The 26,069-nt window shown below is 41.6% G+C and overlaps 1 protein-coding gene across 1 annotated transcript in view; it reads right to left on the reverse strand.

The window, feature by feature from the left end:
* Positions 1-859: 859 nt before the first annotated feature.
* LOC308260369 (olfactory receptor 5A2-like) overlaps positions 860-26,069 on the reverse strand; it is a gene marked incomplete at both ends in the record, with an annotated part of 100,459 nt that continues 75,249 nt past the window's right edge. Inside the window, 6 exons of the mRNA XM_080691664.1 lie at positions 860-997; positions 5,775-5,833; positions 6,809-6,900; positions 7,690-7,871; positions 8,785-8,972; positions 10,814-10,907. Coding sequence (XP_080547790.1) covers positions 860-997; positions 5,775-5,833; positions 6,809-6,900; positions 7,690-7,871; positions 8,785-8,972; positions 10,814-10,907 — 753 coding nt within the window. The remainder of the gene's footprint in view (positions 998-5,774; positions 5,834-6,808; positions 6,901-7,689; positions 7,872-8,784; positions 8,973-10,813; positions 10,908-26,069) is intronic.

The raw sequence follows: 26,069 nt of genomic DNA on the forward strand, positions 1-26,069 counted from the left end.
CTGCTGTGGGTCTCACTAGATTGCTGTGCCTGGCCTTGAACCTGCTATCATCCTGTCTCAGCCTCCCAAGTAAGTACTGGACTTACAGGCATGTACTACTGTACCCAGCAAATGCTAACATCTTTGATTGGGCGGATGGGGCTTCTTGCGCACTTTATACCATGATACCCAAATGAAAGCATTCTGAAATGCACTTTCAGATAAGAAAAACGGAGCCGTGTGTCGAAGGCCATTTTAGAACATACATTGAGATTATCATCTTGGATCAGCTCAATTTAAATACATAATATTTGGCTGACTGGGATTTGTCCTCAAGAAGACAAATTCCAAGGAACCTGGTGTAATCCCTGAGGTGCAGTCTTTGATGTCGTCTCCACTCAAGTAATGTCTAATCCCTCCTTCCTCCAAGCTTGTCACATGTTTCTCTCACTGGTCTTCTTTACTGTGACCTGTGACAATTGTTAGCTTCTGTGTTTGAATAACTTTTATGATGCCTCTTCTAAAGTTTCTATAAGATTCTGGCTGCAGATGGGCGGGAGAATTGTCATGTATCTCCTCTGACCCCCCCATGATTAAATTCTCTTAAAATTACTATATCAAGCTTTGTGTCGTCGTGCGAGGAAGACTCGTGTCAGGGAGCTGATCTAGAGCAGGGAACTTCCGTGGTGGGAACCGCCAAACAATTTTCAGGAAGCTGTAGAGAGCAGCAACCTTCAGTGGTAGGAACCACGGAACAATTATTAGGGAGCTGCACGAAGCAGCAACCACCCGTGGTGGGACTACGAAATAAACAGCATCTGCCGCAGCCACCAATCCAATCGTGATGGAGAAGTAGCCAGCCAGAGGTCATCCAGAGATCTTACAGCAAAACTGGAGTTGGATTTAAATTCTTCCCACATCGAAAGCCCATGCTCAGTCCTCTACACTCTACTGCCCCCTTAAAGATGTGAAAAAATGGGTGGCAATTGGGGGGGATCACCGGATAGCCCTCATCGCTCTAAAGATCAGTGTGCAGGAAATTTAAAAGAATCATAACCTTTTGCTGTTTGACCAGGAACAGATTTCCTTCAAGTGCCTGTTTTGGGCTTGACTTATCAAATATCCAACTTGAAAATATTTCAAGTGGATCTGGGTGTCTTGGGGATGAGGGTCAGGCAGGGAGCAGCAGGAAGTGGGCATTGTGTCAACCCACAGGAGGCTGGGGGTTCTTTGAAGGGTTTGTGGAAGACGGTGGCCACACCCTGTTTATGTTGGCAGCACTTCAGCGTGAGTCCAGATGAGAAGAATCCGCAGCCAATCCCCTCTGCCCACGGCCCCGGCAGCTTCCCCTCTCCATTTTCCCACTGTGGAGCCAGGCAAATTCTCCCCACTTGGCGAATCCCAGCTCTTGGGCCGACGCCTACATTCTTGGGGTCTCTCTAAGGTTTGATGTTGGGAGATGGGTCACCATGGTCAATGCAGTAGCTTATATGTAATTAAATCTTTTATAGAAAACAAAACCCTAAACCAAAACCAAAACAAACCTCTGACTTTATACTCTTTATTGCAGAGGGAAAGATACTGTTGTTATTTGTTTGTTGTTGATTGGGGTTTTTAGTTGGTTTTGTTTCATTTTTATTTTTGTGATACTCTGGATTCAACCCCCGGGGCTACACTCCCAGCCCTATTTTATTTTTTTTTATTTTGAAACAGGGCCTCCCTAAGTTGCAGAGGGTCTTTGCTAAGCTGATGAGGCTGGCCTTGAACTTGCCATCTTCCTGTCTCAGCCTCCCAAGTACTGGGATTACAGGCATGCACCACCATTCCCATCTGCCTAGAAAGTTTTAAGGATGAGGAGCTAGAAGGTGGTGTTTTCCAATTCCAGTGTCCCTTCCTCCCTCTTTCAGAAAAGATTTTTTTTTTTTTGATATTTGAAACATTGTCAGCAGGACCTGTGAAGCCTCTTCTCATGCTTTCTCCATCCCCAAATTTTGAGGTGGGGTGGGGGAGGGGAGGTTTCAGGAGTTTTCAGTTGAGTTCAGATTAAAAGTGTACCAGCACGCCCAGTTGAGTAGTGCATTTTAATTCCACAGTGAGGCTCATTGTGGAATATTTATATGTGTAAATAAGTCTTTTTTTTTTTTTGGTACTAGGGATTGAACCCAGGAGAGTTCTATCTATGAGTTAAAAAGTTCCAGCCCTATGAGATTATATATATATATATATATATATATATATATATATATATATATATATTTTTTTTTTTTTTAAACAGGGTCTCACTGAGTTGCTATGGAACTCACTAAATTGCTAAGGCTGGCCTCAAACCTGTAATCTTTCCTCAGCCTCCCAAGTACTGGGATTACAGGTGCACTACTACGGTGTCTGGTCTCTAACTAGTCTTTTTGCCTTCAGACTCTCTACTCCCGTCTTTCCTCCTGAACCCAAAGATGGTCCTTCCCAAAGTGCAGGCCCAATCATGTAGTTCCTGGCTAGAGAATGTTCATTGGTTTGTTGTTTGTTAATGACCCAGTAACATCCAAATTCCTTATCCTGATCCTCAAAGCCCTCACCAGCTTGGGGAAATCAAAGAGGGAAAATAGGAACAAAAGATTATTAGAAGTGGCAGAAAAAAAGTAAGGTATAGTCTTCACAGAACAGCTTCAATAAAATGGTGGGAGCAGAGCGCATCGATCTTAAGTGGGGGTGTCTGGAGTGAGACTCCAGGAAATGAAAGTGAGGCCCCGGGGCTAAAGAAAATGATGGGTCATTCCTTTAGTTTAGCAGCAGAGGAAAGGAAGGAAATGGGAAAGCAGCTGCAGGAGTTGCAAACTTAGAAGGAGGCAGAATGAAAGGGGAAGATGTACCGCAAAGGAGAGCTGGAGCCATGGGCTGGGAGACTGATGCTCGACACTGGTCCTGTCTGTCTTTGCAAATAGCTGTTTAGCTCATTGAAAACATGAGCCAGGCCTGGTGGTGCACGCCTGTAATCCCCGTGCTCAGGGAGGCTGAGACAGGAGGATCGCAGGTTCAAGGACAGCCTTAGCAACTTAGCGAGGCCCTCAGCAATTTAATGAGGCCCTATTTCAAAACAAACAATAAAAGGGGTGGGGTGTAGCTTGGAGGTAGAATGCCACTGGGTCCAATTCCAAGTATTGAGAGAGAGAGAGAGAGAGAGAGAGAGAGAGAGAGAGAGAGCGAGCGGGGGGTGGGGGGGGTGGCCAGGTGTGGTGTTGGCACACACTTGTAATCCCAGGACCTGACAGGATGAGACGGGAGGATGATCACAAATTTGTGGACAGCCTCAACTACTTGGTGAAGCCCCCACAATTTAGTGAGACTCTGTTTCAAAATAAAGAATAAAGCCAGGCGTGGTGGCACACGCTTGTAATCCCCATGCTTGGGAGGCAGAGACAGGAGGATCGCTCAGGTTCGAAGCCAGCCTCGCTGGCTTAAGAGACCCTGTTTCCAAATAAAAATATAAAATAGGTCTGGGAGTGTACCCCGGAGGTAGAAGGGTTCCATCCCCAGTACCACCAAAACCAATAAATAAATAAAATAAAGAATTAAAAATAGGAATGGGAGTGTAGCTCAGAGTAGGATACTCCTGAGTTCAATTCCTAGTACCACAAAGAAAAGAGGAGGAGGAGGGGAGGGGAGGAGGAGGAGGAGGAGGAGGAGGAGGAGGAGGAGGAGGAGGAGGAGGAGGAGAAGGGAGAAAATAACATGAAAGTCCCTTTATTTATTTTGCTGGGTCCAGGGTAAGTGAGAGAAAGTGTTCCCTGAAATGTTTTTCTCAGTCTTAGAATAGATCTATAAACCAACATGGTACAACCTACCAAGTGGCTGAGCAACCACATCTGTCAGGCATCTGGGGCACTCTGCACACAGTGCCCGTTGTCTGTTCTTTGAAGAGGCTTCTCTCCTTTGATCCTGCTCCAGAGCTGGCAGTGGCGCCTCTTCTAGAACAGCCACAATGCTGTTGATAGCCCACCCCAAGCCTTCCTTTTTAAAAGCCTTTCTCTAAAGAGCCTTTCTGGGACCTGGAATGAGAAACACGAAAACGCGGGGCGGCTATTGGAAACCGTGAATCCAGTGGGCGCTCAGGCCTGGCAATGCTAAAGTGTCCCTTAATATAGAGCTGAAAATGATGTTACTCGGGGAAAGGATAAGTGTGTCAGACTTTTACGATCTGCGGAGGAGTAGCGCTCAGTTGGCAGGGCTCGGTGGCAAGGAGAAGAGGCTGCTGCGGCGGGAGGCAGGCATTTGGATGGATGAGTGTTCAACCAGAGAGAACAGAACAGCTGGAGTCCAGATGGTGGCAAAGGCCTTGTCAAGGCCATACAAATCCAGACAAACAGAACAGTCTCGGTTCACATGGATGTCGAGGGTTTTGGGGAGGTGAGAGGAGAAGAAAGAAAAGGACAGCTACAGATGATCAATCATTTGTTCATTTTATTAAATTATTAATTCACACCCAAAACGTAAAATTGGTCTTGGAGTTCTCTCTTCCAGAAAGAATAGAGAGAAAAACAGAAAAACATCCACAAACAGGTTCATTCTGTGAGCCACCTACATTCTATTTTTGACTGAGGTTTCTAACTGTTACTCTCCTCAATTTGATCATCAGTGGGCCAGCTTGGAAGCAAGCACACCAGGCGAGGGATGGCCAGGACCTACTTCTAGCTCATCCATTTATTGCTTCTCTTCAAGACCAAATGTCAAACTCAGTTAATGCAGGGAACCTCTCCAGATTGACTTCACCTCCCTGTGATTCTGTTGTTTTGCTGTGTGCCTCCCAAGCTACCTTTTATTTAGCTCCCTGCGTTCAAGGGCAGTGTACCAGGTCAGGTGGCAACCAGAAAGATAAATCTCGCTGAATTCTCCGGCTACGAATCATCTGGCTCTCTCCCTCTACCAGCTTAAGACTCTGCACCACCCAGGTCACCTGACATGGCAGCCCCCACCCCAGAACTCACCACAAGGGGAAACTGCTGATTCCTGAAATCTCAAACTCAAATTTCCCTGTGCAGAAACTTCCTGTTTTCCTATTTTGCAATTTTCGGTGGATCTGTTTTGGGTTTTCATGACTTCTTGCTCTTTAGACCCTTTCCAAATTCCTGAACTCACCCTTTTAAATCACCCCCATCCCCGATTTCAACCACCATTGCTCACAATTCCCCCCCCCCTCCCCAGTGATAAGCCAGAAGTTTTGTCAGGCCGCTGATAGGCTTAGCTCTTGATGTGAGGCCTCTCACCAGCAAGGAGCTCACTGTGCACAAGAACTGTCCGGAGCCTCTTGCTGACCCCCCATCCTCTTCTCCAAAGCCGTCCCAAGGAAGCCTTTTTGACACCCTCCCCTGCACACGCGCTCTCCCTTCTGAACTCTCAGAACTCCTACTTGTTATCCCCTCGTGGTTATCATCAATTTCTGAATCAGATAATCGCCCCGTTTCTTTGTGTCTGTTCCTTGTGAGGTCTTGGTACTGAATTGACTTACCAATATTTCAGTCCCTATCCCAGTGCCTGGCATCGCGCAGATGTTCAGTGACTGTTTACTGAATTAAACAGGACGACTCTTCTACCAAGAGACTTTCTTATTCTATTTCTTCCTTCCTTCCATTTTTGGGGAGCATGGACATAAACCTTAAAGAGTCACACACACAAACTCGGTACAGCATCGTCACCGTCACTAGCCAAACCCTCACCATTGCCTGTGGCTTTTTTTTAATATACTTTTTGTCGGTGCATTGTAACCATAAGTCATGTTGAGGCTTCGAGTGATAGAAACATACCTGCAGGGAGCACTGGTGTTCTCCCTCTGGATGGCGCCCCACGCGCTTCCCCTTCCCGTCTGTAATATTGAAATTGGTATTGACCACCTCACAAGTGGACATAAGATTGTTTGAACAGCTTCCGTCATCAAGCCTCCCCTTTCTCCTGCCTATTTCTCTCCCCAAATCCTCTTCCACTAATCTACCGGTAACTCTTCTCATTTCTCCTAAGTTCTGTTTGTCTCCCAGGTTCTCTCTGGTTTCCACATATGAGAGGAAACATATGACCGTCCATTTTCTGAGACTGGCTGATCTCACTCAGCCTAGCAGTCTCTAGCTCCATCCATTCTCCTGCAAAATTCCTAATTTTGTTCTTTATGGCTGAGTGCAATCCCACTGTGTGTATATACCATACTTTTGTAACCCATTCATCTGTTGAGGGACGTCTAGGCTGGTTCCATAGCTTGGCCATGGTTATGTGTGTATCTTTATGACATTCAGACTTCAAACCTTTGGAAAAATACCCAGGAGTGGTATCGCTGGGTCAGATGATGAATCCATTCCTGGTCTTAGCAGCTGCACTAATTTACAATTCCACCAGCAGTGTAGAAAAGTTTCTACTTCCCCACATCCTCACCAGCATTTATTATAGTTTGTGGTTGTTTTTGTTTTGTTTTGTTTTGTTTTTTGCGGGTCTGGGGATGGAACCCAGGGGTATTCGACCACCGAGCTACACCCCCTGCTCTACTGGCCTATTTTTTTTCCATTCTTTATTTTGAAACAGAGTCTCACTAAGTTGCAGAGGGCCTCACTAAGTAGCTGAGACTGGCCACAAACCGCGATCCTCCTGTCTTAGCCTCCCGAATGCTGGGATTACAAGTGTGCACCACCACGCCCAGCTATTGTTTGTATTTTTTGACGAAGGTAGATGGGGTCTCAGTGCAGTTTTAATTTGATCTGTGTGTGGTGTGTTTTTTGTTACTGCAGAATCTTGAGCTGGGCCTCCCTCTACTGGCTAGTGAAAGCTTAGCAAGAGTGTACACTTAGTGTCTCACCGTAGCACAAGCAGCAGACATCTGGAAGACTGTTCTGTTCCATCTGCCCCTGTGTATTCACTGGCGAATCGTCTTCTTTATAGACACGTAATCTATTTGTTCAAGTCAAGCGATGTTTGAGATGCATAGAGAGCAACGATATTTCCAAGAAACCTACGGCGAATCTCTTCCTTTCTACTTCTAACCAAGGGGCTGCACCTCTTTTCTCCCTTCCTCATTTGGTTTAGTTCTATGCTAGGACAGATCTTGTTGGTGAAGGATGCACCTGGACCATGCCACAGCACAACGGATGGGGGAAGGGCTGAAATCCTGGAAGTACTGGCCAAAAAACCAAAGTATGATGTCAGGGCTGGGCAGGGATCACATAGGGCTATAGGGTTTGGGTATTTTGCCAAGTTTCTTAGTTTAAGTATGTCCTCTTCTGTTCACAAAGGAAAATGCAGCTTCCATTTAAAGTACGTTTTTCTGTGGCTTTTAATATGTTTTCAGCTTGTCAGTCATCACCACTACCTAATTTTAGAATTTTTTAAAATCAAAACCATCCACACCAATAGAGTGTGGTGGGATATGCCTGTAATTCCAGTACTTGGGATGCCAAGACTGGAGGCTCTCAGGTCGGAGGCTAGCCTCAGCAATTTAGTAGGAAGGAAGGAAGGGGAAACCCGTACCCATTAATTAACAGTTGCTCTCCGTCCCCATCCACCCGCTCAACCCAAGACCACCACTAATCTTTTTGTCTCCACATATCTGCCTATCTCTAACATTTCATTAAAATGATGTAACGCCATGTGCAGTCCTGTGTGACAGGCCCTCCCACCCAGCATGATGTGTCCAAGGTTCTCCCGCGTGGGTGCAAGCATCCATCCTCCAGCCCTCCTTACGGCCAAGGAAGATGCACAGCACGGATGCAGCAGGTCTCTTTCTTGCGACCAATCCACTTTTCACGCTCAGAAGCACCAGATCTCTCACCTCGTCTTGGTACATTCCCTTCTGGAGTGAAAGAATTTCTTTCTAGGGAAGATTTCACTGGTGTTTTGCCATCGATAGTCCCAACTGCCTTGCCCTTTTTAACAAGGATTTTAATACCTGAAGACTTGGCAGGTGTGTGTGTGTGTGTGTGTGTGTGTGTGTAATCTTGAACATAATTCTGGGAGTTCTTATGCACACTTATTCTTGCATTGTTTGTTCAGAAATACTTTTTTTTGTGGTACTGGGGTTCCTTATGTAGCTCTCTGATTTTCTGTGTGGGTCACCTCTGAAAGGAGAGCCTCTGGGGCATACCCTGACTCACGTCCTGACTGTTTACCCTCCAGACAGTCTACGCAGCAGAAGTTGTGGCTTCAGCAGGATGGCCCCCATGAAAACCATGTGGGTGCTTGCTCATTCCCCTGGCTTCCTGGTTTTACTTCCTCTGAGCTTAGTCCTCATTTTAGTAAAGTAAGTGGAAATACATATAAAAAGACAATTTTATTTCATACCCAGCATTTCAGTTATTTCAGAGAAGAGGGCCACATATTACATTATGACGTAATGCTTATCTGATATTCCAAAACATTATTAATGTGGTTTTCACACCTCCCAGAAAAGATTATTTAAAATAATTTTTAGCCGGGCGTGGTGGCGCACGCTTGTAATCCCCGCGCTTGGGAGGCGGAGACAGGAGGATCACGCAGGTTCGAAGCCAGCCGTGCTGGCGTAAGAGACCCTGTTTCAAAAATATAAAAATAGGTCTGGGAGTGTAGCCCGGAGGAAGAAGGGCTTCCAGGAACCCCAGTACCACAAAAAAAATAATAATAAAATAAAATAATTTTTAAATTTTCATTACATACATTACAGGCAGAAATTCTTAGCAAACTTCATTCTATTGCTTTTTAATTGTATCTCCAATTCCTCTTTTTGAATGTATCATCACTATCTATTGCACACTTTGAGATAATTCCTTTTCCTGAAGTCTTCATGGGTTAAAATCGCCACACCTTCTCAGTCTTTATTAATAAGGTCATATTTCCTTGTGTATTTTGAGATTTGTGTGACTTAATTTTCTTTAGAAGGTTACTTGCAAAAATTGTTTTGAGTCTGGGTTTAGGTTGTCTCCGACAAATCTTAGAACTTGCATTTGCTTCTGACTGCTGCGGGCTTGAAGACACTTCTACCCTGGGACTACCTTAAAATACACAATTGATTAAAAATTCTGTGAACTACCAGGTGTGGTGGCATACACCTGTAATTGCACCTGAAATTATAGTACCTGGGAGGCTGAGACAGGATGATCACAGGGTGGAGACCAGTCTCTGAAACTTAGCAAGACCTGGTTTCAAAATAAAGAATAAAAAATAGGGCTGGGGGTATAGCTCAGAGGTAAAATACCCCTGTGTTCAACCCCCAGTAACTGCAAAAGAAGGGAGGTCGCGGTATAGCTTGAATGTAGAGTACCCTTGGCTCCAATCTCCAGTACCAAAATGAAAAAATATTCCATGAGCTGCCACGTGGAGTTAGAACCCCAAACTCCATCAGGATGTTTGTTACAGGAGCTATTTATTTTTCCCCATACCCAGCATAGAGGCAGAGAGAGACAGGATTTTACTTCTTGTAAAATGAGATTTCCCCCACAGATTGAGCTGCAGTCCACTGGACTCTTATGTATGTCTAGGTCTCCTTTCAGACTCTCAGGCAGTCTCTGGCTTTGCCTCCTTCTCCCCCAGTCTCACGTGTCTGTCAGAACACAGCCCAATAGTGCCAGCGTTTGGGGGACTCCCCCTGAGTGAAAGAAATCTCTGGGGTGTCCTTGTGCTCAGGATTCCTGGTTTGACTTTATATTTATCTGGATGTTGGAAATTTCCTTTCTTGCATTGCTTGCTCAGAAATACATTTTTTTTTTTGTAGTACTGGGGTTCCTGGAAACCCTTCTACCTCCGGGCTACACTTCCAGACCCATTTTTTATATTCTTTATTTGGAAACAGCGAGGCTTAAACCAGCAAGGCTGGCTTCAAACCTGCACGATCCTCCTGTCTCTGCCTCCCAAGCGCGGGGATTACAAGCGTGCGCCACCACGCCCAGCGAGAAATACATTTTTAATATGGCTTCTAGAAAATATTTCATCCAACATCTTTCATTGTTCTGCAGCATTGGATACCTTTACGTCCATTCTGCCATGACAACAGAAATGTAACTTTAAAGATAGAGACCCCAAAGAAACGCTTCTTTTCATAAAAATCCCCAGTCTTTACTCACAAACAATTGATCTTTAGTTCTAAAAATAAGATCCCAGAAAAAATAGGGACCAAACTCGCTATGGTATATTTCCTTGTCAGAGAAGTTAGGTCAAAATCTAAAATTACAGCCAGGCGTGGTGACACATGCCTGTATTTCCAGTACTTGGGAGGCTGAGACAGGGGGATCAAGGTTTCAAGGCCAGCTTCAGCAATTTAATGAGGCCCTCAACAATTTAGTGAGCCCTTGTTCCAAAATAAAAACTAAAAATAGGGCTGGGAGTAAAGCTAGGAGGTAATGCCCGTGGTCTCAATTGCCAATATAAAAACAAAATCTAAAATTACACTTCTCCCATATTCCCACCTTAATCAGTTGGATTTTTGCCTAGGAACCCTGAGAGTTTGAAGTCTGGAACAAAGAGATCATTATACTGCCTATGATATAGTACACGAGAAAGACCCAAGGCCTTAAGTTTAGACCTGTTCTCTTTGGCCTATAGTCTGAAGTTCTGAAAGAATTTATAAAGGTCAACAACCAAAGAACTGAAAATTGCCACTTCACAAAAACTGATAGAATAACTGCTCTGTGAGGCCGTAGCTGGTCAAGACTGAAAGCAACCACAGGATTCGTGTGGCTGGTCCTCGGCTTAGACAGGCTGACTTGCAGTTCTGCCAGAGCTGCTATGAAGCCAAATCATATTAAATGCATTTCCCATGCACATTCTAGAATCTTCCAGTCAGCAGGGTCACCAGACCTTTAATAAACCATGGCAATAGAAAAATACTTTTTCTTACATCTCTGCAGAGCATCTTTAATTTCCTTGTTCCTCAGGCTGTAAATCAAAGGATTTACCATGGGAATCACCATGGTATAGAAGACTGATGCCATCTTGTCATAGCCCTGAGAGTTATCAGAGCTGGGACGCATATAGACAAAGAGTCCTGACCCAAAGAACAGAGTGACAGCTGTCAAGTGAGAGGCGCAGGTGTTGAAGGCCTTCCGCCTGCCTTCCGCTGAGCTGATCTTCAAGATGGTGGCCACGATATAACCATAGGAGATCGTGATGACTAAGATGGCTGTCACCCCGAAAATCACCGCTATCACAAACTTCATGACCTGCAGGGGGAAGGTTTCCGAGCAGGACAGGACCAATAATTGAGGCAGGTCACAAAAAAAGTGGTCGATAATATTTGGCCCACAGAACTGGAGCTGAAGTAAAGCACACAGCTGGATCAACGAGCCAAGGATGCCGGTGACGTAGGCTCCGGCGACCATCTGCACACAGAGGCTGGGGGACACGATGGCTGTGTAGAGCAGAGGATTGCAAATGGCAGCGTAGCGATCGTAAGCCATGGCCGCCAGAAGGCAACACTCAGTGAGACCCAGGCTAGAGAAGAAGAAGTACTGCAGGGCGCACCCCAGAAAGGAGATGGACGGAGGCTTCTGGAAGAAATCGGACAGCATTCTGGGCATGGTGGAGGTGACATAGCAGAAATCCAAGAAGGACAGGTTGCTGAGGAAGAAGTACATGGGTGTGTGTAGGCAGGGGTCCATCCTAATCAGGGCGATGAGGCCCAGGTTCCAGGTCACTGTGGAGACGTAAGTCCCCAAGAATATTATAAAGAGGATAATTTTGAGCTTGGGAAAATCTGAGAATCCCAAAAGGATGAATTTGGTTATTGCTGTATCATTCCTTTCTCCGGTCACCATCTTGGAGCTTCTTAACTCTGCAGAAAGGCAATTTGGACTATTTTAATATTATGAAACTTCTTTGTTTTGAATATGGTTCCATAGTTTTAGGGACAATAATCCACAACCCAGTTGTGACTATATAAAACTATTTTAAGAACTATTAGAAATCCCATTTTCCACCCAAACTTAATAGTTTGAATTATATTCTTGCAAGTTTTTTCTACACACACACACACACACACACACACACACACACACACACAGATGTTGCCAAATTTTTGTCTAAGAGTGGATAACAATTTACAATAGTTTCATGATTTTATGACTATACTTCTCACCATTCTGTCATCAGTATTGTCTATAATTATTTCATGTTAATCTTTGACAGCGTAAAAATTGTTTCACTAAATCTAATTTGCATTTACTTATATATATATTTGTACTCTTGTCCATAGGTTATATTAAGGATTTCTAGGAACTCCCTCTATATACAGAATGATGATTCATTATCCTTTATACATGGCAATTATTTTCCAAGTTTGTAATTTATTATTAATATTTTATATTTTATATTTTGCTATGCCAATGTATTTTATTTCTAAGTGGTCAATTTTGTGTGACATTTATGGTCCTGGCCTTGGTGCTATGCTCACAAACATTTCTTTAGATAATCCAATAACACTCTCTATATTTTCCTTTAGTTCCTTTGGGTTCTTACATTTACATTTAAAAGTTCTGGAATATTTCAATGCACAGTGTGAGGTATAAACCTGATATTACTGTGGTTTTGTTTTTCCAAATCGGTTGCCAATTATCACAGCATAATTAGTTGAAGAATATCTCCACTGAAGTAATCTTTAGGATGAAATCATTTATGGAATTCCTGTTCTACTCAGTTTTTTAATCTATCTGTTCATGTGTCATCTGACTAATCCTATAGCACATTTCATAATTACTTATATTTTATTAATTATAGAAGATTTTTGTAACTGCTCTCATTTTTTCCTGCTGAGATCATTTTAATGGTTCTTAAATCTAGGCTTTGAAATCATTTTTAAACGGTTGCACAGTAGACTTTGTTGTTACATGTAGGAGATCTTTACAATAAGTCCATAAAAGTAAATGAAATATGATTTTATTGTATTTCATCTTTCTTTAACTTGGGGAGATATAACAAATACAGTGTTCATTTTTCTCAATTGTTAAGTCAAATTATCAAAGAAATAACATTACTTTTTTTTTTTTTTTTTAGATACTGGGAATTGAACCCAGGGGAATTCCACCTCCAAGCTATACCCCCTAGCTCTATTTTTTATTCTTTATTTTGAAACAAGTTCTCACTAAGTTGTAGAGGCCTTCACTAAGTAGCAGAGGCTGGCTGCAAACCTGTGATCCTCCTGTCTCAACCTCCCAAGTGCTGGGATTACAAGAGTGCGCCATCATGCCCTGCTACATTTTAAATAAATATCATAATAGCTAAGGCTCTGAGGCCTGACGTCTAGTGACATATGTTCGGTTTCCAGGCTCTTCCCCTACATTGCTCTAACTGCTCAGTGACTGTAGGTCCCTCGTTTGCAAAGTGAGATAATTGTAGCTATTCTCTTTGCATGAAAGAGACTCTTGTTATGCTCCAGAGAGCAATAATTGTGGTAGGTAAACACATTGCAAGAAGAGTAATCTGAAACTCCACAACATCGTTAACGTGATTTTAACACCTAAAGAAGAGAATTGCTTAACTACCTGGATAGAAGAAATTGTACTGTCTCAGTACCATTTATCAATGTACCCAGTGAGGCCACAGCAAGATTCAGACTACATCCCTACAGTAAGACCCAAGTCACATTTTTGTCATGACCGTTCTCAGGATACATGTGTCCTGGAGATCTTGAAACTCCACAATTATTTTGTTTTCTTTTTTTGTGGTACTGGGAATTGACACGGAGGTGTTCTACCTCTGAGCTACAGTCCCAGCCCTATCTAATTTTTTTTTTCTTTTTTGAAAACAGGGTCTTGCTAAGTTGCTGAGGGTCTCACTAAGTTACTGAGGCTAGTCTTGAACCTGTGATCCTCCTGCCTCAACCTCCCAAGTACTGGGAATTTAGGTCTGTGCCACCGTGCCCAGCTTCTACAACTTTTAAGATTATTTTTAGGAAATGCTTTTGGTGAAGTTGATTTAGTTTGATCCTTTTGTACCTTTGACATTTTTTTAAGCAAAAAAAAATTTACAAAAAAGAAAACAAAATGCACATTAAAATATACTTTTCTGATTCACTGATAAATAAGAGAAAATGAAATATGAATAATTAGGTGATGATGATGATGATGATGATGATGATGATACCCTGTAGTAGAGAAAGATTACATAACTGGGAAGATAGAAAGGTTGTTTCATAATAATTTCTGCAGTTATTTTTACTTCGTTCCCTTCTGTTGTCTGTTTTTACTTTCTGTTGTGCATTCAAGACCAACTATAGAGCCTGGGATAATAGAATAAAAGAAGCTGTCCCTGAAGCCTATGAAACAGGTCAGCTGGCTAAGCAGGATTCGTGAATGCAGTGACCTGCAATGTCCAAAGAACCACGTCAATGGCAGTACTCAGACTGCACCTTAAAGAAACAACTTACCATTCTTCCAGATTGTTCTATGATAGAAATTCATTAAAGACACACTGTTTTAAAAGTCCTATTAAGAAGTAAAATTTGCATGAATGTAATTTTACCAGTTTGAAAACACAGGCTTGTGACCAGTTGCAAAATATGAAAACACTGCTAATATACTTTGGGAGAGCCAAGCATCAGCAGTGATAAATTATTCATATGCTTACAACCCCAGGGAACAGGACAAAGTATCAAGACAGGCTCAACACTCCGCTAAGAAACAGAATCGTTGCACTAATCTTGTTTTCTATCTTTCTCCTTTATTATAATAAAATGTTGTATTTCCAAAATCAAATTTTATATCGTATGAGCTAACTGGTTTACATCTGTCTCTCTTTAATAATATAGCACGGATTAAATCACCACGTATTAGTCATGGAAATATTTTCTCTGTTGCTGTGCAAATAATATGATATTTGTTGCCCATCTAACATCTGTACAATACCAAGTGAGACTTTCATGGGGAAAGCAGTACAAAGAAGATTAAATAAGTATTTCAAATGCCTCATGAGACAATTCGTTATTGTTGTTTATGTGCTTTCAGAAAGAAAGGTAAAGGAAATGGGTAATTTAATATAAAAAGGGAAATACACATTATATACACACTCTCTCTCTCTCTCTCTCTCTCTCTCTCTCTCTCTCTATATATATATATATATATATATATATATATATATATATATATTTGTTCTGGAGAGCCTTCTCAATTATGTATTTGAGGCACCTTCCTCTAACTTCCACTGCATCAGTAATTTTTTTCTGGCCCAGTAAGAATCTCATTGTTTTTAATTTTATTTTTGATTTTTCATGTTAGACCTTAAGAGCTGTACTTTCAGGCAAAGATAATTTAAAAAATATTTGATTAACACTTAGTATGTCAGTTTTGTATTGCTGTGTAAAACAAACAACTAAACTTATTTTCTTAAAATATCAGTGACTGCCGGGCATGGTGGCACATGCTTGTAATCCCCGAGTTTGGGAGGCGGAGACAAGAGGATAGCGCAGGTTCTAAGCCAGCCGTGCTGGCTTAGGAGACCCTGTTTCCAAATTTAAAAAAAGTATAAAAATAGGTCTGGGAGTGTAGCCCGGAGGTAAAAGGGTTTCCAGGAACCCCAGTACCACCAAAAAAAAAAAAAAAAGATATCAATGACATCATTTCTCATGATTCTCTTCATTGACTACAAAGTACCTAAACTGGCCTTTCTTGGATCCATCTTGTGACTACAGACTACTATGATCCTTCTATGGCCATAAAATGTTCATCGGATACACAGTCTAGTCGGATGGAGCTGGATGTTCCAAGACAGCCCTCCCCTCCCCCTGCTTTTTTGGACCTCACCTGGATGGCCGAGATGGCTGAGATTCTCTCTCCATGGAGCCTTTCATTTTCAGTGTTTCTAAGCATCACCTCACTCAGGATTCCAAGACAGCAAGCCCAATTGCTTATCAGACCATTGCTTGCATGGCATTTGCTGATGTTTCACTGGCCAAATCAGGCCAGACGGGCAAGCAAAGGTGGAGAAGGGAAGTATACAATAACTTGTATACAGGGAAATGTGGTTCACTGATGTCCATCAAGGGTTTGGGTCAGAGGCTAAAATGAACAATAGAGGTGTAACAATGATAGTGGAATTGTAATTTATTCAACCACATCTTCCGGAACAATGTAGAGAAAATGTGTGCTCCCTATAAAGGGGATTATTTTCTTCAAAGAGACAGCTAAAGTGTCTCCAATCAGAATGCGAATGAATCGATGTCTCTAGGATGGACAGAGACCAATTTGGCTCCCAACATACCCTACCTCTTAGAAGGTCTGAAAGGAGATTGGATGCACCAAGATGCAGTAGTGCCCGCTGATCATGTACTAGCAATTGCTTGTGTTGGGTAGGTGTTGGCTGTGGGATTGGTAATACTGGCTTCTGTATGTAATAGATCCCAGCTGCTATTTGCAATCTGAAGCAGTTGGCAAGAAGTAAGCCAACCGTGATCTTCACTGTACAAGTTACATTCACTTTGTTTCAAATTCAAATACAAAAGAACACAAAGCCGAAGAGCCGGAGAGTGAATTTTAATACATTTATGATCCTGCTATACTGAACCACATAAAAATAGTTGTTAAAAATTCCTCATGGAGCCGGGCGTGGTGGCACACACTTGTAATCCCAGCATTCCGGAGGCTGAGACAGGAGGATTGCGGTTCCGGGACAGCTTCAGCTACTTAGTGAGGCCCTCCGCAACTTAGTGAGACCCTGTTTCAAAATAAAGAATAAAAAAATAGGGCAGGGGGTGTAGCTCGGAGGTCGAATGCCCCTGAGTTCCATCCCCAGACCCACACACACAAAAATTCCTCATGGGTCATAATCAAAATGATGTCTAATCCTGTATGTTTAATAAGAGCCATAACATACTGTTCCAATACTAAAAATATTTAAAAACATGTTGTTTTTAAAATTAGGATGCTATTTATTTATTGGTGGTACTGGAGATGGAACCCTTCTACCTCCAGGCTACGCTCCCAGACCTATTGTATATTTTTATTTGGAAACAGGGTCTCTTAAGCCAGCGAGGCTGGCTTCAAACCCGTACGATCCTCCTGTATCCGCCTCCCAAGCACGGGGATTACAAGCGTGCGCCACCACACCAGGCTGATGCTATTTATTTTAACATCTAAAAGATATCTTTTTGGCCACAGTAAGTTGAGTCATAAAAATGTTTATATCATTTGGTGTAATAATTTTTGTAGAAATATCATTTGGGAAACATCCTAAAACGTTTTTTCTTGTAGAGCTGGGGATTGAACCCAGGGTATTCTACCTCTGAGCTACAACCTCAGTCCTATTTTTTTTTTTTAATTTTGAAACATGTTCTCACTAAGTTGTCGAAGGCCTCACTAAGTAGCTGAGGCTGGCCTCAAACTTGTAATCCTCCTGTCTCAGCCTTCCAAGTATTGGGATTACAAGCGTGCACCAACATGCCTGGCTTCTAAAACATTTTAAGAAAATATTCTTTAAAAAAACTTCAAGAACAAGCCAGGCATGGTGGCCCACGCTTGTAATCCCTGCCCTTGGGAAGCTGAGACAGGAGGATCGCGCAGATTAGAAGCCAGCCTCAGCTGGCTTAAGAGACGCTGTTTTCAAATAAAAAAATATACAACCTAGGTCTGGGAGTGTAGCCCAGAGTTAGAAGGCCTTTGGGTTCCATCCCCAATACCACCAAAAAAAAAATACTTCAAGCACAAGTATATTTATTATAAATAATGCCTAATATTTTTATTAATTACCCATTGGCTACCTCCACTGTACACAGTAATCATAATTTCTCTCTTTCCAAATCCTTTTGCTTTCTGTATTCTCACACCATGATTTTTTACCTACTCGCTTAGTTAAGTAGCATCATTGTGATCATTACAGAAAACCACTCCTGGTTTGGATACTAACACATACCAAGCACTAATCTAACCCTGGATAACTTGCCTCATTCAGATCAGCAAATGGAGAAGAAACTTCAGTGTGAGACCTTTGAAAATACTTTGCAGAATAACACCAGCTAACAACAACCAGAGCTAACACTTCCTTATCGCCTATGTGCCAGATGCTAGTCAAATATTTCAGGTCCAAACTAATTCATCTAATTCTTACACCAAAAGTGTGGAAGAGAAGATAAACAACAGAGATAAGTAAGTTCTAGGCTAGGAAGGCAATTGAAGTGCTATGACGGACAGGTTAAGGAGAACAGGGAGTAATGGGGAGTGAGGGAGCAGGTTGCAGGTTTGTCAGGTGAGCAAGGTAGGCCCCAGTGAGGAGTGACAGTGGAATAAAAATCTCAAGGATCCCTGGTGAAAGGGTAGAGCTGAAAGAGGAGCGTTCCAAGCAGAGGGAATGGCCTGTGCAGAGGCCCCAAGGCTAATGATACCTGGACACATGTCTGGAAGGAAATGTGTAGAGATGCATTTCTTCACCAATGTGAAGACTATTGCTGATGTCCTAAGGAGATTGGGCAGAAGCTTCCCCAGAGAGCTAGCAGCCTCTCAGAGAATGAAGACACCTTCACTAAGAATAAGGTTTTCATCTGAAGATCTCTAGGGGCATGCTCTGCAGGATACTTTGTTAACAGATGTGGAAAATAAAGTGGAGAGGTTGCTATTTAGTAAAAAGCATAGCTTAAAAACTGTGTGTGTGTGTGTGTGTGTGTGTGTGTGTGTGTGTGTGTGTGTGTGTGTGTGTGTTTGTTCCTCCGAACTGAACCCAGGGGTGTTCTCTCTCTGAGCTCCACCCTCCCCAACCCCTATTTTATTTTTATTTTTGAAACAAGGTCTTGCTAGTTTGCTGAGGGTCTTGCTAAATTGCTGAATGTGACTTCAAATCTGCAATCCTTCTGTCTTAGCCTCCCAAGTACTGGGATTACGGGTGCGGGCCACCACACTACTTAAGGACTTCTGAATCAACTAGATGTGGTTTCAGCCAGGTGTGGTGGTGCACACTTGTAATTCCTGTACTTGGGAGGCTGAGATGGGAGGATCTGGGTTCATGGCCAGCCTCAGTTACTTAGTGTGGTCCTCTGCAACTTAGCGAGACCCTATTTCAAAATAAAGAATAAAAACTAGGGATAGGGATATAGCTTAGAGACAGAATGCCCCTGGGTTCACTCCCCAGCATACCACACACACACACACACACACACACACACACACACACACACACACACACCCTAGCTCTACCTGTGTACTTGTGGACCAGCTACTTAACTCCCTGAAGCGGGAGTATCCTCATCCATAAAATAGTAGCAACAATATCAACTTTCTCATTTTAGTTTTGAATATCCCTCACATTGAAAGTTTGCAGAAGGGGCTTCCTATAATTATTTTATGACCATATACTTAAAAACACATCTGCAATACCCTTTATGTTTATCCTCATTACTGAAAGATGTCAATTACACTTCTGTCTCTACCAAGTCACAAGATCAAAATGCGCTTGCTTCTTGAGAGATAGCATCAGAGTTGTCAAGAGCTCTTAATGAACTGAGAAGGACTTTTTCAAAAAGTGATTCTGAGTACAATCTTGCATACATATGAGCCTCAGAGTAGACTTGGACAAGGATCAGAGGCTCGAGTCAACAGTGCTTAGGTATTAAATGCACGACCTTGACTAAGGTGCTTAACATTTCTGAACCTCAATTTCTTCGCTGGTGCAGCAGGGATATAAAGATTATTTGCAGAATTGCAGAAAGGTTGAAAATATGCCTATAAGAGGAAGAAAATAGGTCAAATGATGTTTGTGTATGGGGGTATCACTCCCAATACCACTAGCATGTACAGAGAAGAAGGAGGGAGGAGGGAGGATGAGGGTGGGGTACAGAGGGCAACGCACCAAGAATTTGGGTGCACGTGTGAATGTGTCACTTTGACTCTTATGATGTATAACACCAATGCACCCATAGAAATTCTAAAATCAATCAATCACATGCTTTACGCAATTTCTGGTGCAGAGTAGGAAATTGCTTTATAATGGTTACTTAAATTGCAATGAAATTATGTAGGACAGAATAGGTTTACAATAACTGATCATTACTTACTTCTTCTCTATGATTCAATTTATACTACAACTCCAGGACATTTTTTAATCTCACATTGTCCTTGTGACATACAGATAATGTGTGGTGACTTTCTCAAGCCAGGCTTTAATTTCCTGAAGGCCAGAGACATTGTCAGTGTCATATACTCCAGGCTGACCTCTCTCCTAACCATGACTATCAGTCCCAAGAAAGCAGCTTTGCATACCTACAAACTGCTGTGGTTATGCTTTTCTACTGTTTTATGATAAAACAATTACAATTTTTTTTCTGGTGGTACTTCAGATGGGACCCTTCTACCTCCAGGCTACATTCCCAGATCTATTTTTATATTTTTTTATTTGGAAACAGGGTCACTTAAGCCAGTATGGCTGGCTTCGAAACTACGTGATCCTCTTGTCTCCGCATCCCAACTGTGAGGATTACAAGCGTGTGCCACCATGTCCGGCCCAATAATTATATACCTTTTAAAACCAAAATGTGCTCAATAAAAATTTTAAGTTGAATTAAGCATTATATTATTTTGAATATATAAATTGTATGTGTCCACCAATGGATATTTCCTTTCTACTTTCCCTTCTATCACCACAGGGTGAGTTTGAAAGTCTTGTGATCTCTAGAAATCACCCAGATTTTAATATTACCAGTTACAATTTTCCATTACGGCCAGTTACAATTTTCCATTACTTTTCAAGGAATAAGGAGGTTTAATTAAAAAATTGAAACAATAAAGCCATTTGGCTAAAATCTCAAGAAATTGGTCTGTTTGAGAAAGGTAAATCAAGTATATTAAGTATTCAGTACTTAATTTGGACTAGTTTTTAATTGGCCAAGTCATTTCATTTGTCAATTATCATTGGTAGTTTGTTTCAGAGAGGTATGGTAAAAGTTCTTATGTATCGTGTGTATATATGCAGTTGTGTATTGCTTACCTACGGGATATATTTTATGAAGTGTGCCATTAGGCAATTTCATCACCACACAGTGTACTTACACACAATGAGATAGCATAGCTTATTGCATACCTCGAGTAATGGTATATATCTATATATTTCATCCTAATGTTCCTCAGGGCCATGATGAACAAAAAAACATGAGCACATTCTAAAACAATGATTACAATTATATATATAAAATACCTAAGCCAACAACCATTGTTTATTATCCTTGTCAAGCCTAATGTACCAAATAATTGTATGCACTATCCCAGCCATGCTGAGATCTTTTGTACAACTAGCAGGTCGGTAGGTTTGTCTATGTCAGCATCACCAGAAACAAGTAAGGAAAGTGCCACCTTATGAAGGTACACTGGCTACAGTGTCCCTAGGAATTTTTCAACCCCATTATCATCCTATGGGGCCACCACCTTGTATTTGGTTGCTTGTTGACTGGAACATTGCTCTGTAGCATGGCTGTATACATATGCATGAATACGTATTTATATGTACAAATATGTATCATATGCATATACCTTTTAGAATTGGCCATGGTTTCTTGTCATTGTTACTCGTAATTAAAATTACTTTAAAAAAATCTTCCCGTTTTGAAATTTCATCTTAGAGTAGAAGTAAATGTTATTTAAATACAATCTCTCTAAATCTTTTTATTTTTTCTAGTACTAGGGATTTCACTCAGGGATACTTTACTATGAAGCTACATCTCTAGCCCGTTTTGTTTTTAATTTTGAGACAGGGTGGCAATAAGTTGCTTGGGTTGCCTTCAAATTTGGGATCCTTCTCCATCAGCCTCCCAAGTTGCTGGGATTAGAGGCTTTCACCCACATGCTCATTTCTCTGATTCTTCTTTCTATTCTAAAAAGTTAGAAGTTACAGATTATGGGGATGGTTGAGACTCAGGAATGCTGATCTTGTTAGGTGAGTACCTTAAAAAATGGTGGCCAATCAACAGAATGCTGTTTCTTAAAACTCCTAAGTGCATGAAGACGAGTGGCCAATGTCATTTAATTAAAAATTCAGAGAAACTTTTATAAGCAGAAGAGCAACTATGGTTAGAGTAATGACTAAAAAGATGGTTGAAGATATAGGAAGACACTAAATACACACACACACACATATATATATATATATATATATATATATATATATATATATATAGTGTGTGTATCTTTATACATGTGTGCATATGCACATGGCACTGAGCATTGCACCCAGGGTCTTTCTACCTCTGAGCTACATCCTTTCAGCCGTTTCTACTTTTTGTTTTGAAACAGAGTCTTGCTAAGTTGCTGAGAATCTTACTATGTAGTTGAGGCTGGCCTGGAACCTGTGGTTCTCCTGTCTCAGCCTTTCAAGCATTGGAATAACAGGTATGCACCATCACTCCTGGCTACATCATCTATTGAAAAAAACATTGCCAAATGGTTACCTGGTTTTACACAGTGGGAGGACACAACTATTCTCAATATCCCTAGTAGTAAATAAGATTGCATTTTATATAAGAAAAGAATAATGTCATATAGGACAATTAAAACGTCAAATTCTTTCTTCAGGTTAGAATTATATTCAGTATAATGATACAGTTCATCTTTTACTAATATAAAGAGTTATTATTTATTGGTCATGTATTCTATGCCCGGCACAATTCTCAACAATTCACATATCTTATCTTTTAATTCTACCTCATCTGATTCATTCTCACACAATCCTATAAATGTTGTTTTCCATAAAGTATAGACAGGGAAACTGAGTCACACAGCAGCTAAATAACTTATCCAAGTTTGAGTAGGTGGTGAGTAGCAATGATGAGATCTAATAAACTCCAACATTTTTACTATGAAGGACTGGGCCAGGCAAAGAGAAACTCTGAAATATTCTACTGATCACACTAAATTAACCATTACTTAATGCAGCTTTTGAGAAACTTGGTCTTTTAAAAATAGGAAGCTGACTGGGAGGACAGGGTGATGGTCAAAGAAATCACACCAAACTCTTCCCTCATACAATAGCAGATTTCTCAGTTCAAGATAGTCAACTGCATAATCATCGTTTCTGCTCCAACTCTTTACTGAAGGGAGATATTTTTTCCCCAATAGAAAGGACCTGACCTGACATTTATCATGTGTTTGAGCATGGAGAGGGGATGGTTAGCCAATGAATAGGAAGACACAGGGTGGTGCAGAGGAGGGAGGCTCCCAAACCAGGGGTCGAGGCACCAAGCACCAACATTGCTAAGCTGCTGGTACTGATGTGCCCGCTGACCACAGGTCTCACCCAAGTGCTTGGGAGGAAGGTGGACTAGGAAACCCAGCAGCGTCCACTTCCCCCTCCTGGTCCACTCTGTGCTCTAGATCTGGAGGAAAGTAACTACACACTTACTTTCTGCCATTTTCCAGTACAGCATCTCTGCAGGAGGATCTTTCTCCTCCCAGCTCTGCTGTGTCCATACAGTCTCCTGGACATCCATGATAGGAGAATTGCTTGCACCTAGGGTTTACTTAAATACCTCCCTGGCTCCATGGTGTAGAGAAGATAGCTCATTAAGCTGTCCAGGTAATTGTTCTCTTGTGGGATGACAGTTGAAAAAGTGAGAGATTTCCCCTGCCTATTCCATTTTCATTGTATGGCTACTTTATTCAGAAAATATTTTTAGGTCAAAGAATCACTAAAATAGGACTGCACCCTGTATATTATCTTAATCTAAAGCTTTTTATTAAGGATCAGTCTTTATGTCTTTTGGGTTACAATAGAATGCTGTAATTTTATATCTCATCCCAAATGTTATCACATATATTAAAATTATTCATAAGCTTCATCATAAGCTTGGGTAATGGGTGGCTATATCATGTTTCACTTTAAACAGTTCACCTCTGTTGGTTTTTTTTTTCTCAACAGGATCTTAAATAAAATCCAAATTTTGCAGTGAAAAATAATTCTGAAGTCAATATGCACCTTTAGCATTTTAGATAATGTCTACAAATTAAATTTCTAGAAAGTAGGACTTCCGGGAAGATGGTGATGGAGAAAAGTGGGGCTTACGAGCCCCGCTAACAACCAATCTCTATTACCACAAAATCAGCACCTTTCATAGCCAGAAAACACCATCAGCAGAGAAACAAAAAATGTAATTACAAGGAACAAAGAAAAAGAGGGCTGGAAAAACGAGACACCAGAAAGAAACCAGACTGCAGTGCTATAGCTGAAGCCACTGCGCGAAGGGGCAGGCGCCATTTTCCCTTGCAGCACCAGGCTCCAGAGAGGAGGGGAACTCAGAACGGAGCTCAGAGCCACAGAGGAGATACGCCGGCCTCACGCCCGAGGACACAGCAGCAGCACCTTACTGCCGGCGGTGGCGGCGAGCTCACCGGACGGCTCCAGACCAACGCACTCAACAGCCCACCAGGCTCCAGAGAGCTTAGCTTTCCATTTTTATTTAATTTTATTTATAGTTTCCCAATTTCTTAACATTAATAAAATTTTTCTCCACAGGGAATCTTACTCCTCTTTTTCCAATGAGTGTGTGTGTGTGTGTGTGTGTGTGTGTGTGGTGCTGGGGACTGAACTCAGGATCATTCTACCCCCAAGCCACACCCATACCCCGACTTTTTATTCTTTATTTTGAAATAAGGTTTCACTAAGTTTCAGAGGTCCTCACTAAGTAGCTGAGGCTGACCTTGAACCCAGATACTCCTGTCTCAGCCTCCCAAGTACCAGGATTTCAAGTGTGTGCCACCATATCGGGGTTTTCCATTGATTTTAAGCAATGTTTTTTTTTCCTGATCAGAGGCCAGATACACATTTATTTACCTATATTTCTTGATTTTCTATTTTTGGCTTAACATTTTAATATTTTATTTATTTTTTAAATATATTTTTATTGGTAGTCAAACATCTTAATGGAATAAAAAACTTGTAGAGATATACATGCACACATCACCCAATTAGCCTTTATACAAACCTAATGCCATTTCCCTTACCCTCCCTCATGCCCATGCTTGATTTAGTGATTGATATGTTTGTTTAAGTAAATCATGACAATCAGAAGGTGAATGACTTTGATGAAATGATCCACTTACACCCAATTTTTTAATAGAGGTCTTTTGGATCTGGAGATCTGCTGAGAGATGGGGTGAGGCAGTGGCAGCTTCAAGTACTTCCTGACCACACAGTTGCATGGACCCGCTGACCCTTTGCTGTGCAGCAGACCCCGGTAGCAGCATCGACATCAAATTCATTTCTGTAGCAAATAATATAACTGGACATTTTTTTCTCAGGAGCATTACTTCATGCAGCTGTATTTAAGACCTTTCTGCCATCAGCTCCAAATATAACTTTCTCTAGTTGTTTTATAAGACACGTTTAAAAGTTGCTTTTATTTTGTTGTTTGTTTTGTTTTGTTTCATGGTACTGGGGATTGAATTCAGGATCATTGTACTTCTGAGCTACACACTCCTTGCCCTATTTTATTTTTCATTTTGAAGCAGGGTCTTGCTAAGTTGTTGAGCACCTTGCTACTTTGCTGAGATTGGCCTCAAACCTGCCATCCTTTTGCCTCAGCCTTCTAAGTGCTAGGATTACAGGCATGCACCGCCACATCCAACCAGAAGATGCTCTTAGAACCTTTCAAATGGCCAAAAAGAAAGTGGATATTCTGAGAAAGCTGGAACTGCAGAAAGAGGGTGATAGAGAAGGCTTCTGCTGTGTGTTCTACTATCTTCACTCTGTTTCCCTTGAGCTCTCCTCTGCCTTCTATTATTATTATCATCATCATCATCGTCATCATCATCATCATCATCATCATCATCATCATCATTATATTTGAAACTAGTAAGTCCTCACTTTGGGAAACTCGAATAATACAGAACAATAAGAAACCACTCATTCTGACACCCAGACAGACCGTTAATATTGCTCACCCTTCAAAGGAGCTCAAAATGTATCTCCCAATGAATTAATTCCCTGTGGCTCTGTCAGAACTTTGTGCCTTATTCCCCAAGAAGTAATAGATTTAGTACTGTCAGGCTGGACTAAGTGATCATGTAGTCTCTCTTTTGGGAATATACACATAAGACACTGGACTAAGCAAAGACTAGAAAAGCCTGCAGTCCATAAGCTTTTTAATTTAATTTAATTTAATTTAATTTAACTTAATGGAACTGGAACTGAACCCAAGG

This window comes from Muscardinus avellanarius (assembly GCF_963383645.1).
Source record: "Muscardinus avellanarius genome assembly, chromosome: 1".
In the NCBI taxonomy this organism is placed as follows: domain Eukaryota; kingdom Metazoa; phylum Chordata; class Mammalia; order Rodentia; family Gliridae; genus Muscardinus; species Muscardinus avellanarius.